The following is a 19,532-nucleotide window of genomic DNA, read 5'->3' on the forward strand; positions in this document are numbered from 1 at the left end:
GAGAAAAAAAGAAGAAAACAAACAGCTATGGTGGTTGTAAAGATCAGGCAGGAATTTCATCTGTATCAGGGAGAGCCTGATCTGCAAACTAGGGAGCAGGTGATCTGTGGCAGGGAGCGGGTGCTACTATATTCGAACATCGGGTGATCTTAGCCATTTTCTTGTAACAGACCTGAAAGCTCACATAACCATAGCCAAAAATCAAAACACAAGAAATCCTAAGTACAAAAGAAAGAAAAATGAACCTAGTGGGTTGCCTCCCACTCAGCGCTTGTTTTAAGTCACGAGCCTGACTTTTTGAGTTCAATTTTAGTATGGATGAGCATGAGAGCTTGCTCCAAAATAAGTCCCACCATCAAACATCTTGAGCTTAAGAACATTGCTCATAAAACCCTTCACAGCTTCCATACCCTTTTCTTTCATCTCTGAGGTGAGAATAGCACGAACTTTCGAAAAAGGTTTTGAAGTCCCTTTGCATTTCACCTCATACTCAATCACATCACCAGAGTAGCTGTGAGGTATCAGCATCAGATGAGGATCACTCTTGATCCCTTTGTACTTCACCTCTCCTTTTGCAACTGTATCAGATTTCTTTTGCATGGCGCAACCGGTATTGTTCATAACTTCCTTGACAGGTCCCTTATCCACCAGCACAGAGACGCTGGAGGCCAGACGCATGAATGTATCTGTCGGTACAGCTCTGTAGTAGACGCTCTGGTCAATGTTCACAAAGGAGATCCTCGTGTTGGGCATATCAGTGACTGCTCCTGCTGTGGCTAAATACTCTCTGCCCAAAATCAGAGGTCTACTAGCACCATTTCTCATCTCCACTACCTGAAAATCAGTGGAAACAATGCAGTCTCCTACTTGGACAGATATATCCTTAATGGCACCAGTGGAGACTTGGTAGAGGAGTCTGCAAACTCTAGAGTGAACTTTGGTGGCTCTATCAGAAGGCCTACTCTCAGCAATGTCCTTCGACATGAGACTAACTGCTGAACCAGTGTGACAGAGGGAATCAGTGAACTCAACTCCATATATTGAGCATGGAACTAAAAATTTTCCAGGATCTTCCAACTTAGACAAGTTCTTAAGCAATGACGATGCATTCTTAGCCTTGATGAACATCTCCTCAATCTCCTCCCTTGTTTCTCTTGTGTTGGTGAAAAACTGATTCAAATGGTACCTACTCCACGCATCTTCAAATGACATAGTAGGAGCAATTCTTTTTACCCTTTTCTCGAATCCAGCCAAATTCTTTTCACTGATAGACTCTTTCAGATGTTGTGGCACAACAGGATAATGGGTTCTTGATACAAAAATTCGCTCAAATCCAGCAACATGAGCATTTTTTCTTCTGTTGGACCAGGATCGATCATTCCCACAGATGCAGATCGGTCGAGGTGTGACACGGATCGGTCGTTCCCTTCACCATGGATCGGCCGATCGTTGACACTGTCAAAATTTCCATTGTATCTTGTTTCTTCAGTATCCTCACTCTCTAAAGCAAAGATAACATTACAATGGGCTCTAGGGTTCACCTCTGATTTTCCTGGTAGAGTGCCAAGAGGTGCTATGTTTCTTGTTGAGGCCTGAGCAACTTGTGTTTCCAACAACTTCATATGGGTATTCAAAGCTTCAAACTTCCCATTCAAATCTCTATACATGCCGTCAACCTTGTTGTTGATGTCTGAAGTGCTTTTCTTCTAACCCTCTATCACCATCTGCAACATCTGTTTGATCTCACTGTCTTGAGAAGACTGAGATGAAGAAGCATTCTCCTTATTCTGGTAATTGTTGTACTGCTGCTTCTGCTGAAACCCAGAATTTTCTGAGTTGTTTCCTTGGTACTGATTTTTGTTCTGAGATCCCTGGCTAAAGACACTTTGATTCTGCTGGTTCCCAGAGTTTTGATTATAACCTCTATTCTGGTAGATCCCATGTCCACCAATGTAGTTCACATCAGCTTGCAAATCATATGAATCATTAGCAGTTAACACCTGGTTAACCTGATCCTCCACAAAATTAACTGACTTCTGATCTCTCTTCATAAGCATATCAATCTTGACATTCAGCTCTTCAATATTCTTGGAGTCAGACCCATAATTTCCTTTGAGTCTATCTGAAGTGATCCTGGGTAAGATGATCACGTCCCTGAATGCTCTCCAATGATTGTGATGATGAAAATAGGCAGTGGATTGATTTGATACTTCTAAGAGTTGTGAAATTGGCTCTCAGACTATCAGATTTACTTGTAATGTAATGATCGAAGATCCGAATTACACTAGACAAGATGTGATCAAACAAGATTCAGAGAATTCTTTGAAAAGAAAAGAGTTTGATAATCTTTCTGAGGAATTTCGTCCATAATATATAGAGCAGAAGACTGTACATGCACAACTTCTTGGAAACACAACATAATTAATGAAAACAAAGACTAAAGTTCAAATTTAAAAGATAGACTTCTGGATCCTTCTTCAAATTTAAAAGATAGAAATGGGCATGGTTTCATCAAGAGGCTTATTATATGTAGTGTTGTGTCCAAGCCTCATCAAAAACCTTGTTTGGAAAACCTAATGGGACAAAACCAAACCAAGGAAAAAAGTGCAAGTCACAACACCTCTCTTGATGAATGAGCTAGGCGGCTTGAATCACAACCAGGGTAGTTGGATCATCACACTCTAGACTGCCCTGGATAGTGTGTAGAAGTTGATGAAGAACTTGCTGGAGTTTTTCTTGTCTGGCTCTAGTCATTGGACCAAGTGGAATGTTTAAGTCCTTGTCCTTTGTCTCTTCAGTAACCAAGGAACCTTCTTTCTGATCATTGGAGTAAGACATCCATTCAGGTTCATTCTCAGAGCTGCATCCACTCAGTTGTTATCCACAGAATCGTATCCACTGGGTTGCATCCATTCAGTAGCATCCACAAAGTTGCATCCACTGGGTTGCATCCATGCAGTAGCATCCACAAAATAGGATTCTTTGACTTCCTTAAGTTCTGATAAAAGCTGTTCCATCTCCTTAGTTGCATCAGTTCCTTTGCTTGCCAAGATCACATCACTATCAAACTCTGATTTGCGATTAGCTTGACTGGCTGATAGGTTGTCAATCAAAATGTAAGCTTCCTCCACTGTTTTGCTCATGAAATCGCCACTACTAGCAGTGCCCATGGCGTTCTGATGGTTCTCATTGACCCCATTATAGAAGATGTTCAACAAGTTCACATCAGTGTAACCTTGGTGAGGACAGTCTAGTGTGTACTCCTTGAATCGCTCCCAAGCCTCATGAAAAATCTCAAAACCAAGCTGCTGATAACTTCCAATCTTGCTTCTCAGATATGTGGACCTCGACTTAGTGAAGAAATATCCTAGAAAAGCAGCCTTAGTCTCTTCCCAGGTAGTAAGATATCCTGGTGCTAAAAACTCAACCATCTGACAGCCTTATCAGCCAAAAAAAAGGAACAATCTGCACGTCATAGCACCATCAGGAACTCCATTATGCTTTCTGGTATAGCAGAGTCGCTCAAAATGCTCCAAATGATGCATTGGGTTTTCAGAAGGAAGTCCATGGAATTGGCTATGCTGCACCAAATTAATGAGACCAGGCTTGGTCTCGAATTCTCTCATCTCAATAGGAGGTGGGCAAATCCCAGCACGATCCGTGTAGAAAGCATCAGGGGTGTCATAATGCGCAAGAGTCATCCTAGGTATCCCATGATTTCCAGCCTGTTGTCTCGCAGCACTGTTGCCATCTTGTCCACCCACTAGAGGTAGATTCTGGCCATTGTTGTTATCCTAATGATTCTGAGGATTATCCTGAAACTGGTTGTTCTCGTTCTCAGCCATCTCAAATACTAGCTTCCACTGTATCTCAGATTTTGAACAAGCTTTAGGTTCAGGTTTGATCAGTTCACAAGGCGCAATAACATTAACTTCCGTTGGTTACAGAAACCTTGCTCATCTACTGATATTTTGGGAATTCAAAAAACATTTTCGGTGTGATTAAATTCCTAGAATCAGAGGCTAGGTGATCAGACAAGTCTCATCCTTAAGAAAATCAGTAGACAAAGATCCAAAACATAAATCCCTAGTCTAACAGTTTTCTAATCATGAAATTGTATTAAAAATGAAAAAGGGTTAAGAAGATCTTCTCCGAATGCGTACAAGAAGAATCTTCTTCCAAAAGTCTTCAAAATGATCCAAATGAGTTATAAATCTCTAAAGCCTCTCTCTAGCACTCTCTCTAGCCGCCAGGAACCAGAACATATCAAAAGATACCAGATAAAATCAAGTCTTTAGGTTTTTGGGCCTTCAAAACATGTATTTTTGCAAAAATAGAAAATTGCCTGCCTCACTGTGGCAAGGATCGGGTGATCCACGATATACCGAGCGGGCACTCCAAGTCAGGGAACAGGTGCTCCAGGTAACACGGAACGGGCGCTCTATGTCGCAGTTCCAACATAGTTTGAACAGTGGTCCATTTAGCTCCAAAATCCCTACAAATGCGTTAGTTTCCCACAAGTTAACTCGTAACCTGTAAATTATATTGAAGAATAACAAAAGGCGCCGAAAAAAACCAAAATACCTTTAAAAACCGATAATTCTTTGTTCCAAAATGAGTTTTAAAGTGTTAAAAACACAACACGTCAGCTTCCCCATGCCTAGAAACCATGCATATGCTTGTAAGCTCCCTTCCTTTGACCGACTCTTTAACGTCTCTAATCAAAGGTAAACAGTTTGCTTGCTTTTGTACCTTACGGCTGATACTATACGTTGTCATCTTTTATATTTTGCAGAGTATGGGAGATTCAAAGATGAGAAGAAGTACACGATGAACATCATGTTTTGTATCTAAAGGCCATGGCAGTTTCTTATTTTTGATTTGTAGAAGAGAAAAACACATTGTTAACACAAATCATTACTGATTTTATACGGACAACTTGAAAAAAAAAATCTTCATCTTGAAAATTTGACGGTGATTTATACACAAAAAATTAGTGAAACTTTACCACGATATATGAGATGTCATCTCTGCTGTTCTTAGATATAGTGAAACTTTATTAATATTATATAAACTATCAAAACAAAAAAAAAATTGACATGGCTATTTTATTATTCAAATTTGAGGTGACATGGGTAACCAGACCGGGAGAGAATAACCAACAAAACAAAGAGCCTTATGAAAAGACCTAGCAGTTCTACCTAAAAAAGTTAGCAGTCTCATTTTGTCCCTGGGGAATGTAGGATAGTATGAAATCGTGGAATGTTCTCTTCAGTCCTTGTATCTCCTTTAGCTATGTCGAAAAAGTTGGCCATGCCTGCGTTCCTTTATCATCTCGATCAAATCTTTACAATCTGTCCCAGAATGCTGACATGTTGAATGGTGCATCATGCCGTCTATTGTCCATTTAGCGCTTCCAGCTCCGAATTCAAGGCAGATTCTGTTCTTTTTTTTTATTTCTTGTATCCATGAGTTGTATTGTCCAGAGCTATCTTTCCAGAGTTATCATTCACTGAAGATTGCTATGAAGTCCAATACATAGGGTATGAATGGTGACCAACGAACGACGAGGAACAATGCATTCCCTAACGTTCCTAAAAAAAATCACCATTCACAAGAAATAAATTTTCCCTCTCATTCCCTTTCATTCCTTTTTCTGTAGAAAAATAAAGAACAAAATCATTCCTTTTAAAATTTGAGAAAGAACAGTCGTTCCTTTTCATTCCTGCTATTTTATTCTCGTACATTCCTTTCCTATTGATTCCTCTTGTTTCCAGAATGGTCACCAATCAAACCCATAGTCTTCAATTCTGAAAAACCTATATATCTAAAATTGTTTAAAAAAATTTCAAACAATTTTTTTTTTCAGAAAATAAAACGTTTAAGCTTAAATAAAAAACAGTTACAACCAGTTAGGATTCTAACACACAAAAACAAAAACTATACTTTATATTGTTTGAAAATAAAAATTTGACAATTAAAAAAATATATAATAAAAATTATTTGGAATTTATAATTTTATTTGGTTTTAACACACAAGAAATGAATATATCAAAATTTTAATTATATATATATCTTACTTTAAAAATAAAACATGAGAAATACAACTTTAAGCTAAAATAAGGCTGTAGAAAAGCAAAAATAATAAAAATTAATCATATTAAATAGATTCTATAAATTTATTTAGGTTTATCACACAAAAAAAATAATTAGTGAAAATAAAATCTTACCAGTTTTGGCAGTTTGCATAGTAAACTCTCTAGAAAACTTATCCATGAGTTTTTTTTGGAGAAGTGTGCTAATGAAATCCGAAGTCCGATATTGTCCTATATTTGAAAATTATGCATATCAAAAACGTTAAAAAATGCTTCAAAACAAAGAAAAACTTAAAAAATAAAGCTTTTTATGCTTAAATAATAAATTTAAAAATATACCATTTTGTGAATGGAAGATGAAAACCATGGAACGAAAAATTTACAAAAAATAAAATAGAGTGGTGAGAAAACATGAGACAAAGAGATGAGAAATTGATATAAAGTTTGGTGTCTTTAAGTTCAAAGAGATTATAGAGTTTTAGAATGATTAAACATTACATTTTTGCTTCATCCATTTGAGAGAAAGAAAGAAAATATATAATTTTTCTTTATATAAAGACGAATGGCCAGCACTTGCAAGTTACTTAGAAGACATCAAGATCCTGAAGGAGAGTTTTCAAGCTGAGAGGTCATTCATATTTCTCAGACGCATAACAAAAGAACGGTCAGTCTTGTACGCTGTGCTAGAAAGCAACCGCTGGATGCAGAGCTACCAAAGTGGTTCGCATAATCTATATGAATCTATTTAGAGGATGACAAAAAAGAGAGGTAAAAATTCAAAATTAGATTTTCGGTGGAGAAAATCTTTTCAAAGAGTCTACTACTAGATTTTTATTAGATAACTTCTAAAGAAGCATTCTACTAAATTTTGGAATCTTAAATATCTTCTCTCTTTCACCACTTCTATCTTTCATTATATTTTAGTTTTCTTCACTTATCATCTTACCATCAAATATATCTCCGATTGTAGCCGTTTGAGTCCATTAGATCTTTAATTTAATATAAACATTTGGTGTTTAAAAAAACATTCATTTTCTATATTATACTACAAAATCTATTATATTAAAACATAAATACTGTTTAAATTTTCATTTTCATTTACATGGAATATTAGATATGTACCACTTCAATTTAGTTAGACTTTTAAGATTTTTTTTCACATTTATTTATACAAGAATGTGCTGTACGTTATCGGATACATACTAACACATGGCAACTATTTTTATTAGTCATCATTATTAATGGCATAATATTGTTTTTATCAAACATGTCTGATTACGAATTCAAACAACGAACTAGATCTTCTCATCACTTGAAACAGAATTACTTTCCTTTCAAAAAAATAAAAATATTATAACCAACTTTTCACATAAATAACTAAATTAGTTGCACGAGAACAATGTAGCCCTGCAAAGTAAAAGACTATAATCATGCACACAAAATATAAACATAGATAGTGTATACATCTTCAAAATACAGTAATTATGTAAGTAAATTATACTTTCCATGAACAACAATTTTAAAAAAATTGTATACCACGTTTTCAAAGCGCATATCAACTTTTAATCGTGAAATTAAACGTAAAAGTGCACTCTAAATCTTAACCATATGAGCAAAATAAATATATAATTTTCTATTTAAAAAAATAATGATCATGTTATATCATATACAAAACTAGAGAGCACCTCGATGATTAATTAATAAGAAAACAAAAGTTATCAACGGCTAAAATAATTTTATGGAGAACATTACATCTAGCCCTGGGCATTTAGTTCATGGTTCCGTTGCAGTTCAATTATTTTGGTTCTTCGGTTTTAGAGGTTAAAGATCCATTCGGGTATTCACAAATTTTGGTTTAGTTATTTTGGTTTTTGGTTTGGTTCAAGTAACAAAGTTAGGAACCGGCTTATCTCCGAGGTATCTTCGGATCCCATTCGGTTACAGGTTTTTGGTTAATTTGGGTTAAAAAGTCAAACTTTAAATTTTTCGGATTAAATATCAGTTTTCAGAGTTTCAGATAAAAATTCAGATGATTCAGATAATTTTAAATATATTAGATAAAATCTATTCTAGTAATTCAAATTTTTGGGTGTTTCGACTTATAAATAATCATTTTTAATTCTTTTACTCTTTAAAACTAAATAAATTTATTATTTATATATATATAAACTGCATTACATAAATTTGGATATCCATTCGGTTTTTGATTCGCTTCCGGTTTTTTGGTTCTATAAATATAGGATCCACGAGTATAATTAATAGGATCCACAAGTATAATTAATAGGATCCAAACCGAACCGAATCTTATTTTTTGGTTCGATTCGATTTTTTGGTTCCGGATAAATATGCCATATTATTTGTTATCTCAATCAACCATATTATATCTCCACCTCGCTATAAATTCAGTTCTAGCAGCTAGTTAATATTGTTTCAAAAACTATGAAATATCTGATTGATTAATTTAATTTTGTAAGAATATATGAATTCTTAAAAATCTAAAAGGTGTACTGACCATTTTAAAGAGATGATGAGATATGTATCAGTGACTCAGTGCATAACTAAATAATATATAGAGCAAAAGTTTTAACAAAAACTAAAATTTTAAAATATGTTACTATTTATTTTTCATTTCACTATTTAGGATTGGAAAAAAACTCAAATCTGAAGAACCTAACCGATCCCGATCCGAAAAAATAGTACCAAACCCAAACCAAAATTGATCAAATATCTGAATTATTCAAATTTTGCTATTTAGAGAACTGAAACCTAATCCGATCCAAACCAAAATGTTTCGGGTATCCGCATGTATATGAAATAGATTTATATATATATATATACTTATATGTATTAATTATTTTAAGATTTAATGTATATAAAAACATCCATAATATATATGATACTTTTAAATTGGTTTAAATACTTGAAAATATATACAAATAGTCAAAAGTAAATCTAAATAGTTAAATTATTTTCAAAACACCAAAAATATTTAAAAGAATTATTGATTCTTTATCCAAATATTTAAACCAAACCAATTTATATGTTAAGTTTAGGTATTGTGACATATGTTATTCAAATTTATGTGAAATATATTATTTTGCTTATGGATTTTGAGAAATTTAAACTATATAGTGAATTTAAAAATTTTAAAAATAATATAAATCTGTTATTTCAATCCAAACCGAACCCGCAAAGATCCGAACCACGAACCCAAATTTAAAAATATCCGAATGTTGAAATCTTTGATCCCGAAAACCCGAAACCCAAAGAGACCCGAACTGAACCTGAATGGGTATCCGGACTCCCACCCCTAGTCACTATTATATATCATACTCCCTTCGTTTCATAAAGGTACATATTCTAGAGAAAAAAAATTGTTTCAAAAAGATCTATTTTTTTTTCATTTTCAATGCATGTTTTATTAACTAATTGCAAACTTCAAAAAAACTTAGATTCACTTATTAAATTTTTATTGGATTAAAATTATGAGAAAAAGATAATCATAAAAAATTATACAAATTTAATATGTTTTATTAAAATATGTGAAATTTTTAAAATGTTTAACATTTTGAAACGGAGGGAGTATATGTGTCATCATATCATTAGTCTTATTTTATATGTACCATCATATAAATAATAATATAATTAATAGTATTTTATATGTACCATCATATACATAATTATATTATATTTTAAAATTTTAATGTGAAATATAAAACCAATAATTTAAGTTGGTGTTTGAAATTGGGCTTTGTATTGTATTTTTTCTTATATGTATTGAAAATATTTTTTTTATAATTTTTATTGGAAAATATTTTAGTAAAATTCAATTTTTGAATATATGTAAATTTTTGAATGAAATTTTGATATAAATTAATTTTAAATTATTATTTTGATTTGAAATATGTATATCAAGTAACATAAGCCCGTTACTTTGTAATATAATATAATGAACTTTCAATTTTTCTTAATAACATAAGCCCATTATATTTTTTTCTTAATATACTATACATGTTTCCTAACAACATTATATTTTTTTTTTTGTTATTCTTGTTTCCAAACAATTCTTAAAGGTACTTTTACTTTAATAAGATATATACAGAGCTGGCCCTGGGCCAAAGCCCGTGAAGCTAGGGCTTTAGGCGCCAATATTCTGATATAATTTAGGGGCGCCAAACTGTTGACAAATATATCTCATTGGCCTAGTGGTTGAAGCTTTTCTAATCTTATCATTTAAATTTTGGGTCTACCAAATTTTTTTATTGGACTATCAATAATTGGATTTAAACAATAGATGATCCATTGGATTTATAGATAATATAAACTAAATAGATATAATTTAATGTTGTAATACTATACCTCCATATGTTAAATATTTATTGATGTTAACCTTTAAAATTATAAAGATTTTTTTTAAATAACAAAAATAACATTATCTAACAATGATTAATCTTTACTACCTTAAACCAATGAAAAAAAAACTATATAGCTTATTTTAAAAATTAAACAAAAACTAAATGTTCAATTATTTACTCGATAATATAAATCTATGAAGAAAAAATTTTAATTTTGTAAAAACTTTTTAAATTTGTGAAATGTTACAATATCTTTGAATATGACAATAAAACAATATTTTACTAATCTTTATATATATAGTTACGATTTTAACAATGAAATAATAATCCAAAAATATATATATAGAAGAAGATACAAATACATGTGAAAGTTTGAAACAATCTATTCAATAAAAAAATATACCGTAAACTTATTATGTTTTAAAAATTTATAAACACATATATATTATAATATATACCAATTTAGAATTGAAAAAAAAATATTTATATAAAAATATATGAAAACAAAAATCCGCGCGGTTGCGCGGGTCAAGATCTAGTAATTTATTAAATGATTCTTTTATCTTAGTCATATAAACTAAAACAAACCAACTATAAACAAAAATCTAATATCCTTTTCTAAAGTCTAAACTCATGTATTTATTTTCTTCTACTAATTATCTTATATTTCACCCAATTACTTTTTTTGTATCTTTAAAAGCTAAAAATAAACATGAAATTTATTTTTGAATCCAAATACTCTCTCTTGAAACTTTGACAATTTGAAAGATTCATTAAATTTACAAATTAATTATATAAACCAGTTTCAAAATGATGTTCTCTACTGTTGTATTTACCTGAGTGTGTTCTAGCCTGACAACCAAAACCAGTTTAACATCCATTTGAGCTTAAAGATTGTTGTTTAAAATAGAATTATGTATTTTTTTTAACTTATAAGTCTGGAAAAATAAGTTGTGAAGGGGAAATAAAGATTGGATAGGTTAACAATGATAATGAAACATTGTTGTAGGTTTGGTGCATTTTAAAAAAATGAACTATATCTTCCTCCTCTTTTCTGAACCAATGAGTTTTGTGGAGACGCAGATTGGGTTCATCAAAGATGAGAATCATATATATAAGGTTTACAGAAAGAATATAAATCAGGAACATTTAAGATCAAACGATTTAAGATGGGGAGATGAAGAGTTCACCGATGAAAAAATAGATTACGAACAGACACACGGCGCAACTCTGTAACTCAGACTTGTCTGAGACAATGATGAAAAGAACCCTAACTCATGTTAAAGGAATACAATTTACAATATGGAAAAACTATAATTGTTGTTTTTTCATATAACTTGATGAACCTCATTTAAAAATGAAATTCATAATACACTTGTAGGTCCGGCCCACAGAGAAAATCGAAGAAGCAAAGGTTTCCGACCTTCATAAATATATATTAGTTTCGGCCATCAATGTACAAAGTATCCTTTAGTTTAGTGGTATAAATGTTGGTGTTTATATTTCAATAACCCGGGTTCGAGCTCAGGCTTGACACTTTTTCACACTTTTTAAAAGTGAGACCCACCAAAATGCTGACGTGTCGCCTCAGGAAAGAAAGAACTGTACTATTATATTATAGATTATATATTTTTCATTTGAATTAATTATGACACTATTACCATTTTTATGAATTTTTAGTAAATGTTATTGAAAACAAAATAATAACTCAATTAAGTGGTTACAAGACGAATAAGTGGCTACAACCAGAGAAAGTTGTAGAAATTATTATTTTTTTATTTTAGATCAATCTATTAGTTTTTTGATGAAATTTCTGCATCATGGAAAAACAAAATTTTGTTTGGTTTAGAAAGATAAAGTGAAAATTTATTGTTTTTATAGGGCATTTTTTTGTTGGTTCGCTTTAGGCGCCACAGCGCTCAGGACCGGCACTGGATAGATGTGTAGTATGTGGTCCGTTTCAAAAAGAAGGCGGAGGCTGTTGTGTGCAAATTTGCGTTTACTATATAAGGAAACGTTTTTTGTGGAACAGATATACTGTAGATTGCTTCCAAATGTATTGAACCATTAGTGTAATTATGAAAATTTATTGAACCATTAGTGTAATTATGAAAACAAGATCATGGGTGTAGTAATGAAACATAGATATAATCAAAACAAAAAGTAAATAAGAATATTATATAATAATCGAAAATTTCCATAGATCCACGATAAAACAAGAGTTATTCTTGGGTTCACCCTAGGGGGTGAACTTTTAGATTCACCAACCAATAGAAAATTGCCATTTTAAATCTATTATCTTTTAATTAAAGAAACCAAATAACTTGGCAAATTATATTATTTTTTCAAAATAAAATTTAAAAATAACTAAAAATAATATATAAAAAACGAATTCAAATAAAAAAAATGTTGTCAACAAAACACTAAACCCTAAACTCTAATCCTAAACCCTAAACCCTTGGTAAAACCTTAAACCCTTGGGTAAACCCTAAACCTTTAGGTAAACCCTAAACCCTTGGAAAAACACTAAACATGTTGTCAACAAAACACTAAACCCTAAACTCTAATCCTAAACCCTAAACCCTTGGTAAAACCTTAAACCCTTGGGTAAACCCTAAACCTTTAGGTAAACCCTAAACCCTTGGAAAAACACTAAACATTTGGATAAATTCTAAACTATAAATCTTAAACACTAAACTCTAAATCTTAAAAATAAATATTTTTTTTAAATAATCTTTTTTAGAACTATTGTTATTTTTATTTATTTAATTTTTAATTTTTTATTTTAAAAGCATAATATAATTTGGCAAGTTATTTTGTTTCCTTAATTAAAAGATACTAGATCTAAAATGACAAAAAAGTCATAAAACAATGACTCTATTAAGAGCCCATGATAGTTTTCTTAATAATATGTAGAAAGGAAGATAGCTCTCATATGAAGCTTTTACAAATGAAATTCAAAGAACTTATGTAACTAGTTTCACATTCTCTATATGGTTTAAGAATGTGTAAATTTTTTGATCCTTGACAGGTCCTAAGCCTTGGATTTCAACTCTTCTCATAGACTTTGTTTCCATGTTGTAGCAGAAAATGTAGAAAGGGATGGACGACACGACGCTTGGAGAAAACATGATTTCACTATCACCGGTAGTCCCAACAATATGAAACCTAGTCCCAGCAACTAGACTCCACCACAGAGACGGAAGGATGATAATATTCTTACGCCATGTATGGTTCTCAATATCATCTATGACCCACAATACGAAACCACTAGATCTTCCAGCCAGAAAATCTGAATTAGGATGGAGTATACCTAATTTTCCCTTGTAGTTTATCAGAGATGAAGGATAGTTTATATCCTTGAAAGCTTCATCAACAATAAACTTAAACTTCTCAGACCTAATGTCAAAACAAACTATCATAGGCATAGAGGTTTCCCAAGACCCACTTCCCACAGCTAAATAATATAGAACTCCGCCTATGCATATCTCATTATCTTTAGATTGAGGACAATGAGATACTGAGCACTCAATCATTCTCCAGTTCATATTTCCCGTTCCTAATGTGAGAACCTGATGTTGTTCAGCTTTAAGACTAAAGCTTTTCACAAGATGTCATGCACAAAACCTTGTATACCTTCTCTACCGTGTCATACCCTAAATATGTCAAAACCCTGCGCCTCTTCGTTTTCACTTTGGGTAAAAGTTTGAATCCTCCTGTGCTAGGGTTACATATCATCATCCTAGCATCTTTCTTTCCGCTTAAATCCCACTCATCTTTAGTACACAACAACCCACAGGCAGGGACACAAACTCTAATGGGATAATCAATAGGGATATGACTAAGACGGTGGACAGCTACACGAGACGACTTCCTGTCTGAAATCAACAGAGACTCGGGTGAGGAGAAAAAAGACCACTTACCCTCTGCATGGAAAGTGAAAAGGAGACAAGGACTAAGAGAAGACATCTTAATAAACTGATCCGTGAAATATGGACGGCAGAGAGTGACACCCCAGTCTTTAGACGCACAACGGAACCTCGCTATGGATTTGGCAGGCACTCTTGAAAGAATTTCAAGGATGATGTCAATTGGGATCTGACCAGAGTTTTCTCCTGATGCTTTCGTTGATGTAGTCGAAGAGATGATACGAGTCTCTTCCTTCGAAACACATTGCTTTTGTTTCTTCATGGCGGACATAATATGAAATGGAAGCGCTGCCTAGAATTCAAGCCTGGCAGCCAGTACCTGTCCTGAAATGAAAAAGACCATAGACAATTTTAAAAAAATTAGCTACTTTTATAAATTTTGTAGAATTTTGTTTTTAAAAATGATGATTTATGCAAATATTTTTTCTGGGCTGGAAGCGGATGCTTGTAATGCTTCCCCTCAGGGCCGCCAGTGCCACCTTTTGATTTCTGTTCCACCACTATAATAACCAAATCTATATATGCAGTGTATCTATATATGCAACGTATATACATATTAGCTAATTATCTGGTCAAAAAGCATTAATTCACACTCGTTTGGAAAGAAAGAAAAGACAAAAAGAAAAATGATTTTTTTAGAACAAAATAAAAGAATAATGATTCTGTCTTAATTATGTTAATTTTTTTGTTGATTATTTTTATTATATATATATTATTAAAAACAATTTTATCTTATTTGATATATCTCCAGATGTCAATTTTAGAGTGTTGTTTTGCTGGCTTACCCAAATATATATGTCTCCTTATATTTAATACTATATAAGTATGTTAAAACATCACAAGAAGTATATATTATCTTTTCTAAAAAAAAATTTCAATTTTCAATTTTCGGATTTTAACCTTATATAATCAAGTATTCTTTATATACAATAACGGAATATTTTTCTTCTTTTTTTGTGCAATATATATAATTTCACTAAATAGAATTATTCTTGCGCTTTTATGTTTCTTTGTTATAATTGACTATGGATGCGGGCGGTTACGGTTTCTAGCGGTTTTAAGAGATTTTTACGACTGGTACTGCGGTTAAAAATTGGTGCGTTTGCGGGTGACTTATGACTGGTTAACTACCAAATACGGTAACAACAAATAATAAATTAACAATATTTACATTTAATATAATTATAAAAATATCAAAAATCGTAAAATTATAATAAATATAAAATTTCAATTTAGAAAGTTATAATTTTAATTTTTGAAAATTTATTGAAATTGTTTTTATTATAAAATTTTATAATATTAATTAAAATATAATAGATATATTTTAATATTTTCATAATTTCAATTTTAAATTTTTTATTAAATTTTTTTACTTTTGTATATATATTGTTTTAAAAAAAATAAAAAAAAATTATCCTCCCGCAACCGGCCGCAACCGCAAACGCTAGCTGGAGCCAGCTTTTGAATTTATGAGATTCGGAGCGGTTTGAAGCGGTTTAAAGCGATTTGAGTGATTGTTGCAAACCGCCGACAACCGCTACCAACCGCAAAAGCTGCGTTTGCGGGTGGTAGCGGGAAAACCAGTCGCCCCCTATGTATATTTTTGGTAAAAATGCTATATAGTAAAGAAATAAATTTTAATTTTTTTAAAAAACTATTCAAAGAACTTGATATCAGATATAACAAAGGCATAAAAAATTGTTGTGGAGTGAAGACTGTGGAGTCAATTCTGAAGAGGTTTCATACTTCTCATGTATCATTTGACTTGACAGGTCTTGAATTGTTTTTGCCAGTGTATAAGAAGGCGATAGGCACTAAGCGGATGGCGACTCAACATCTAGCACCTCAAACGATTAAATATATGTCTAGATTATTAATTTGGCAGCTTAAGTATTTATAAATTATAATTCTATACTAAATATAAGTAGTGTTTTATATTAAATATAATTATTAACAAATAATAAAATTTATATTATATTTTTTTGATAAAATTCTAGATTATAATATATTAATTATTATAACTTATGAATAATAAATAATAAATTATATATTATTATAGTATTATAATTATCTAGACGGTTTAGAAGGTAATCGCCACGGTTTTACAAGAAATTTAACTACAAATTTAACACGCACCATATTTCGAACAATTTTTCTATCCTTGCATACCCTAAATAAGTTATACTAGAGCATCTCCATCGTAGGTTTGTAGTGGACCCGTTCTCAAAATGAGAACCTTTTGCTCGCACATGTCATCATCCATATGCATCTTCTTCCACATATGTTTAGCTGAATGATTTAATTATTTTGTTTCAATTAAAACTCATTTAATTGAAAAACTAATATTTTGTTTCTAAGAACGTCTATCAGTGATAAGGTTGCTCTTAGATTTTAGCCTATGTTTTATAGATGCAGAACATGTAATACCGGTATATCTTTGACGCACCACAAACAAATATTTGGATTACATATGCGATAATAGTTCCCGCATTTAATTTGTGGGCTCCCCTCACCAAAATGCAATGGCCCCACAAACGTCTTATCAACCTATTTTCTTTGGCATAAAAAGATAAAAAGAATGAAAGATTTGGTAGTGATACGATTGCTGAATCCAAAGTGATATAAGAGTAGTGAACTTTCTCATATGTCTTCTCTTCTGATTTTGTTTCGGACGTTCCTGTCGATTGATTTGAATATGATCAGAGCCAGGGAAAATCATTGAGATGCATGACAAAGTTGTTTTTTGATAAGAATGCAGGACAAAGTTGTATTGTTTCCAAATGTGGATAAGGTAGAGGAATGTCGAGTCCAAGAGAAGCTCATCCCAAATGAGGTGTACCCGATATAAGGATCCAGTGTTGCAAGCCCCATTCTCCATAATGATAAGTTGAGATCGTAGGAAAAAAACAAGTGGTCTCTAGTTTCGTCATCCCTGTCACACAAACAACTGTTTTTTGGATGTTAAATCCTAAGACACAAGCCTTACTCTTGTTGGTAGTCGGTGAAGATTAGCCATCCACAAAAGCATGCTTTGGATTGCCCATTTGAACCAAACTGATTTCGTCCACAACTTTTGATGTGCTCCTAGTATGACTGCTTTCCATGTTTTGCCAAAATAGAAACCCTTACAGTTTGTGTTCTTGATGATCATCCGAAGAAATGTGTCTGGCCCTAAGTCTGGGCTAGGCAGAGAAAAATTGTCAAATGGATTTGAAGATCCAGGCTGTTATTATATCATGGAGAATGGAAAAACCATCCTCCGGAGTTGCAAGCATACTCTACAGAAGTTTTAACAAAATTTTGCGTTTACTCTAATGAAACGGTTTTTGTGGTAAAAATATATATTGCTTCCGAGTGTTGAGCCATTGATGTAATTATAAAAACAAGATCATGGGTATAGTAATGAGATCATGAGTGTAGTAATGAAACATAGATAATCAAAACAAAAAAAAGTAAATATGAATATTATATAATAATCGAAAATTTTCATAGATCCACCATAAAACAATGACTCTATTAGGAGCCCATGATAGTCCTCTTAATAATATGTAGAAAGGAAGATATAGCTCTCATATGAAGCTTTTACAAATGAATTCAAAGCACTTATGGGATAAGTTTCAGATTCTCCATATGGTTTAAGAATGTGTAAATTTTTTGATCCATGACAGGTCCGAAGCCTTTGATTTCAATTCTTCCGATAGAGTTCGTTTCCATGTTGTAGCAGAAAATGTAGAAAGGGATGGACACGACGCATGGAGAAAACAAAATTTCACCATTACCGGTAGTCCCGATGATACGGACCCTAGTCCCAGCAACTAGACTCCACCATAGAGACGGAAACATGATAATATTCTTGCACCATGTATGTTTCTCAATATCATCTATGACCCACAAAGCGAAACCACTAGATTTCCCATCCATAAAACCTGATGCATTAGGATGGATTATACCTAATTTTCCCTTGCAGTTTATCAGAGTTGAAGGAGACTTTATATCCTTGAAAGCTTCATCAACAATAAACTTTAACTTCTCGGACCTTATGTCAAAACAAACTATCATAGAAGTTTTCCAACACCCACTTCCCACAGCTAAATAATATAAGACTCCGTCTATGCATATCTCACTATGTTGAGATTGAGGATAATGAGATACTGAACATTCAATCATTCTCCAATTCATTTTTCCTGTTCCTAATGTGAGAACCTGATGTTGTTCAGTTTTTTGACTATACGGCCTTTCACAAGATGTCATGCACAGTACCTTGTATACTTTTTCTACTGGGTCATACCCTAAATATGTCAAAACCCTACGCCTCCTCGTTTTCACTTTGGGTAAAAGTTTGAACCCTCCTGTGCTAGGGTTACATATCATCATCCTAGCATCTTTCTTTCCGCTTAAATCCCACTCATCTTTAGTACACAACATCCCACAGACAGGGACACAAACTCTAATGGGATAATCTATAGGAACATGACTAAGACTATCCACTACACGAGATGACTTCTGGTCCGAAATCAGCATAGACTCGGGTAAGGAAAAAAATGACCACTTACCCTCTGCATGGAAAGTGAAAAGGAGACATGGACTAAGAGAAGACATCTTAAGAAACAGATCCGTGAAATATGGACGGCAGAGAGTAACACCCCAGTCTTTAGACACACAACGGAACCTCGCTATGGATTTGGCAGGCACTCTCGAAAGTATTTTAAGGATGATATCCATTGGGATCTGACCATAGTTGTCTCCTGTTTCTTTCGTTGAGGTAGTCGAAGATATGATACAGGTCTCTTCCTTGGAAACGCATTGCTTCCGTTTTTTCATGGCGGACATAACATGCAATGGTAGCGCTGCCTAGAGTTCAAGTATGACAGCCACCTTTTGATTTCTGTTCTACCACAATAATAACCATATCTATATATGCAATGTACATATTAGCTAATTATCTGGTCAAAAAGCATTAAATCACACTCGTTTGGAAAAAAAGAAAGACAAAAGAATAATGATTCTATGTCTTAACTGCTTAAATTTTTTTTTTTTTGATTACTTTTTTTTTTCTATATAAATTTACAAGCATATATATCTATATATATTGTATTCTTAAATACAATTTTATATTATTTGATATATCTCATGTCAATTTTGGAGTATTTTTT

General features: G+C 32.6%; 1 protein-coding gene and 1 pseudogene across 1 annotated transcript; both read right to left on the reverse strand.

Moving 5' to 3' along the window:
• Positions 1-13,416: 13,416 nt before the first annotated feature.
• Positions 13,417-14,650, reverse strand: LOC106311425 (annotated as a pseudogene).
• Positions 14,651-17,982: 3,332 nt separating this feature from the next.
• LOC106309037 (F-box protein At3g49450-like) lies at positions 17,983-19,209 on the reverse strand. The gene has a single exon (XM_013746121.1). It carries the CDS (start codon positions 19,207-19,209, stop codon positions 17,983-17,985), a length of 1,227 nt encoding a protein of 408 aa, XP_013601575.1.
• Positions 19,210-19,532: the final 323 nt, after the last annotated feature.

The sequence above is a fragment of the Brassica oleracea genome, chromosome C8 (assembly GCF_000695525.1).
Source record: "Brassica oleracea var. oleracea cultivar TO1000 chromosome C8, BOL, whole genome shotgun sequence".
NCBI lineage: Eukaryota > Viridiplantae > Streptophyta > Magnoliopsida > Brassicales > Brassicaceae > Brassica > Brassica oleracea.

Bases quoted from the DNA above. Each gene is read 5' to 3' on its own strand.
- LOC106309037 (XM_013746121.1), bottom strand. From the start codon at position 19,209: ATGTCCGCCATGAAAAAACGGAAGCAATGCGTTTCCAAGGAAGAGACC.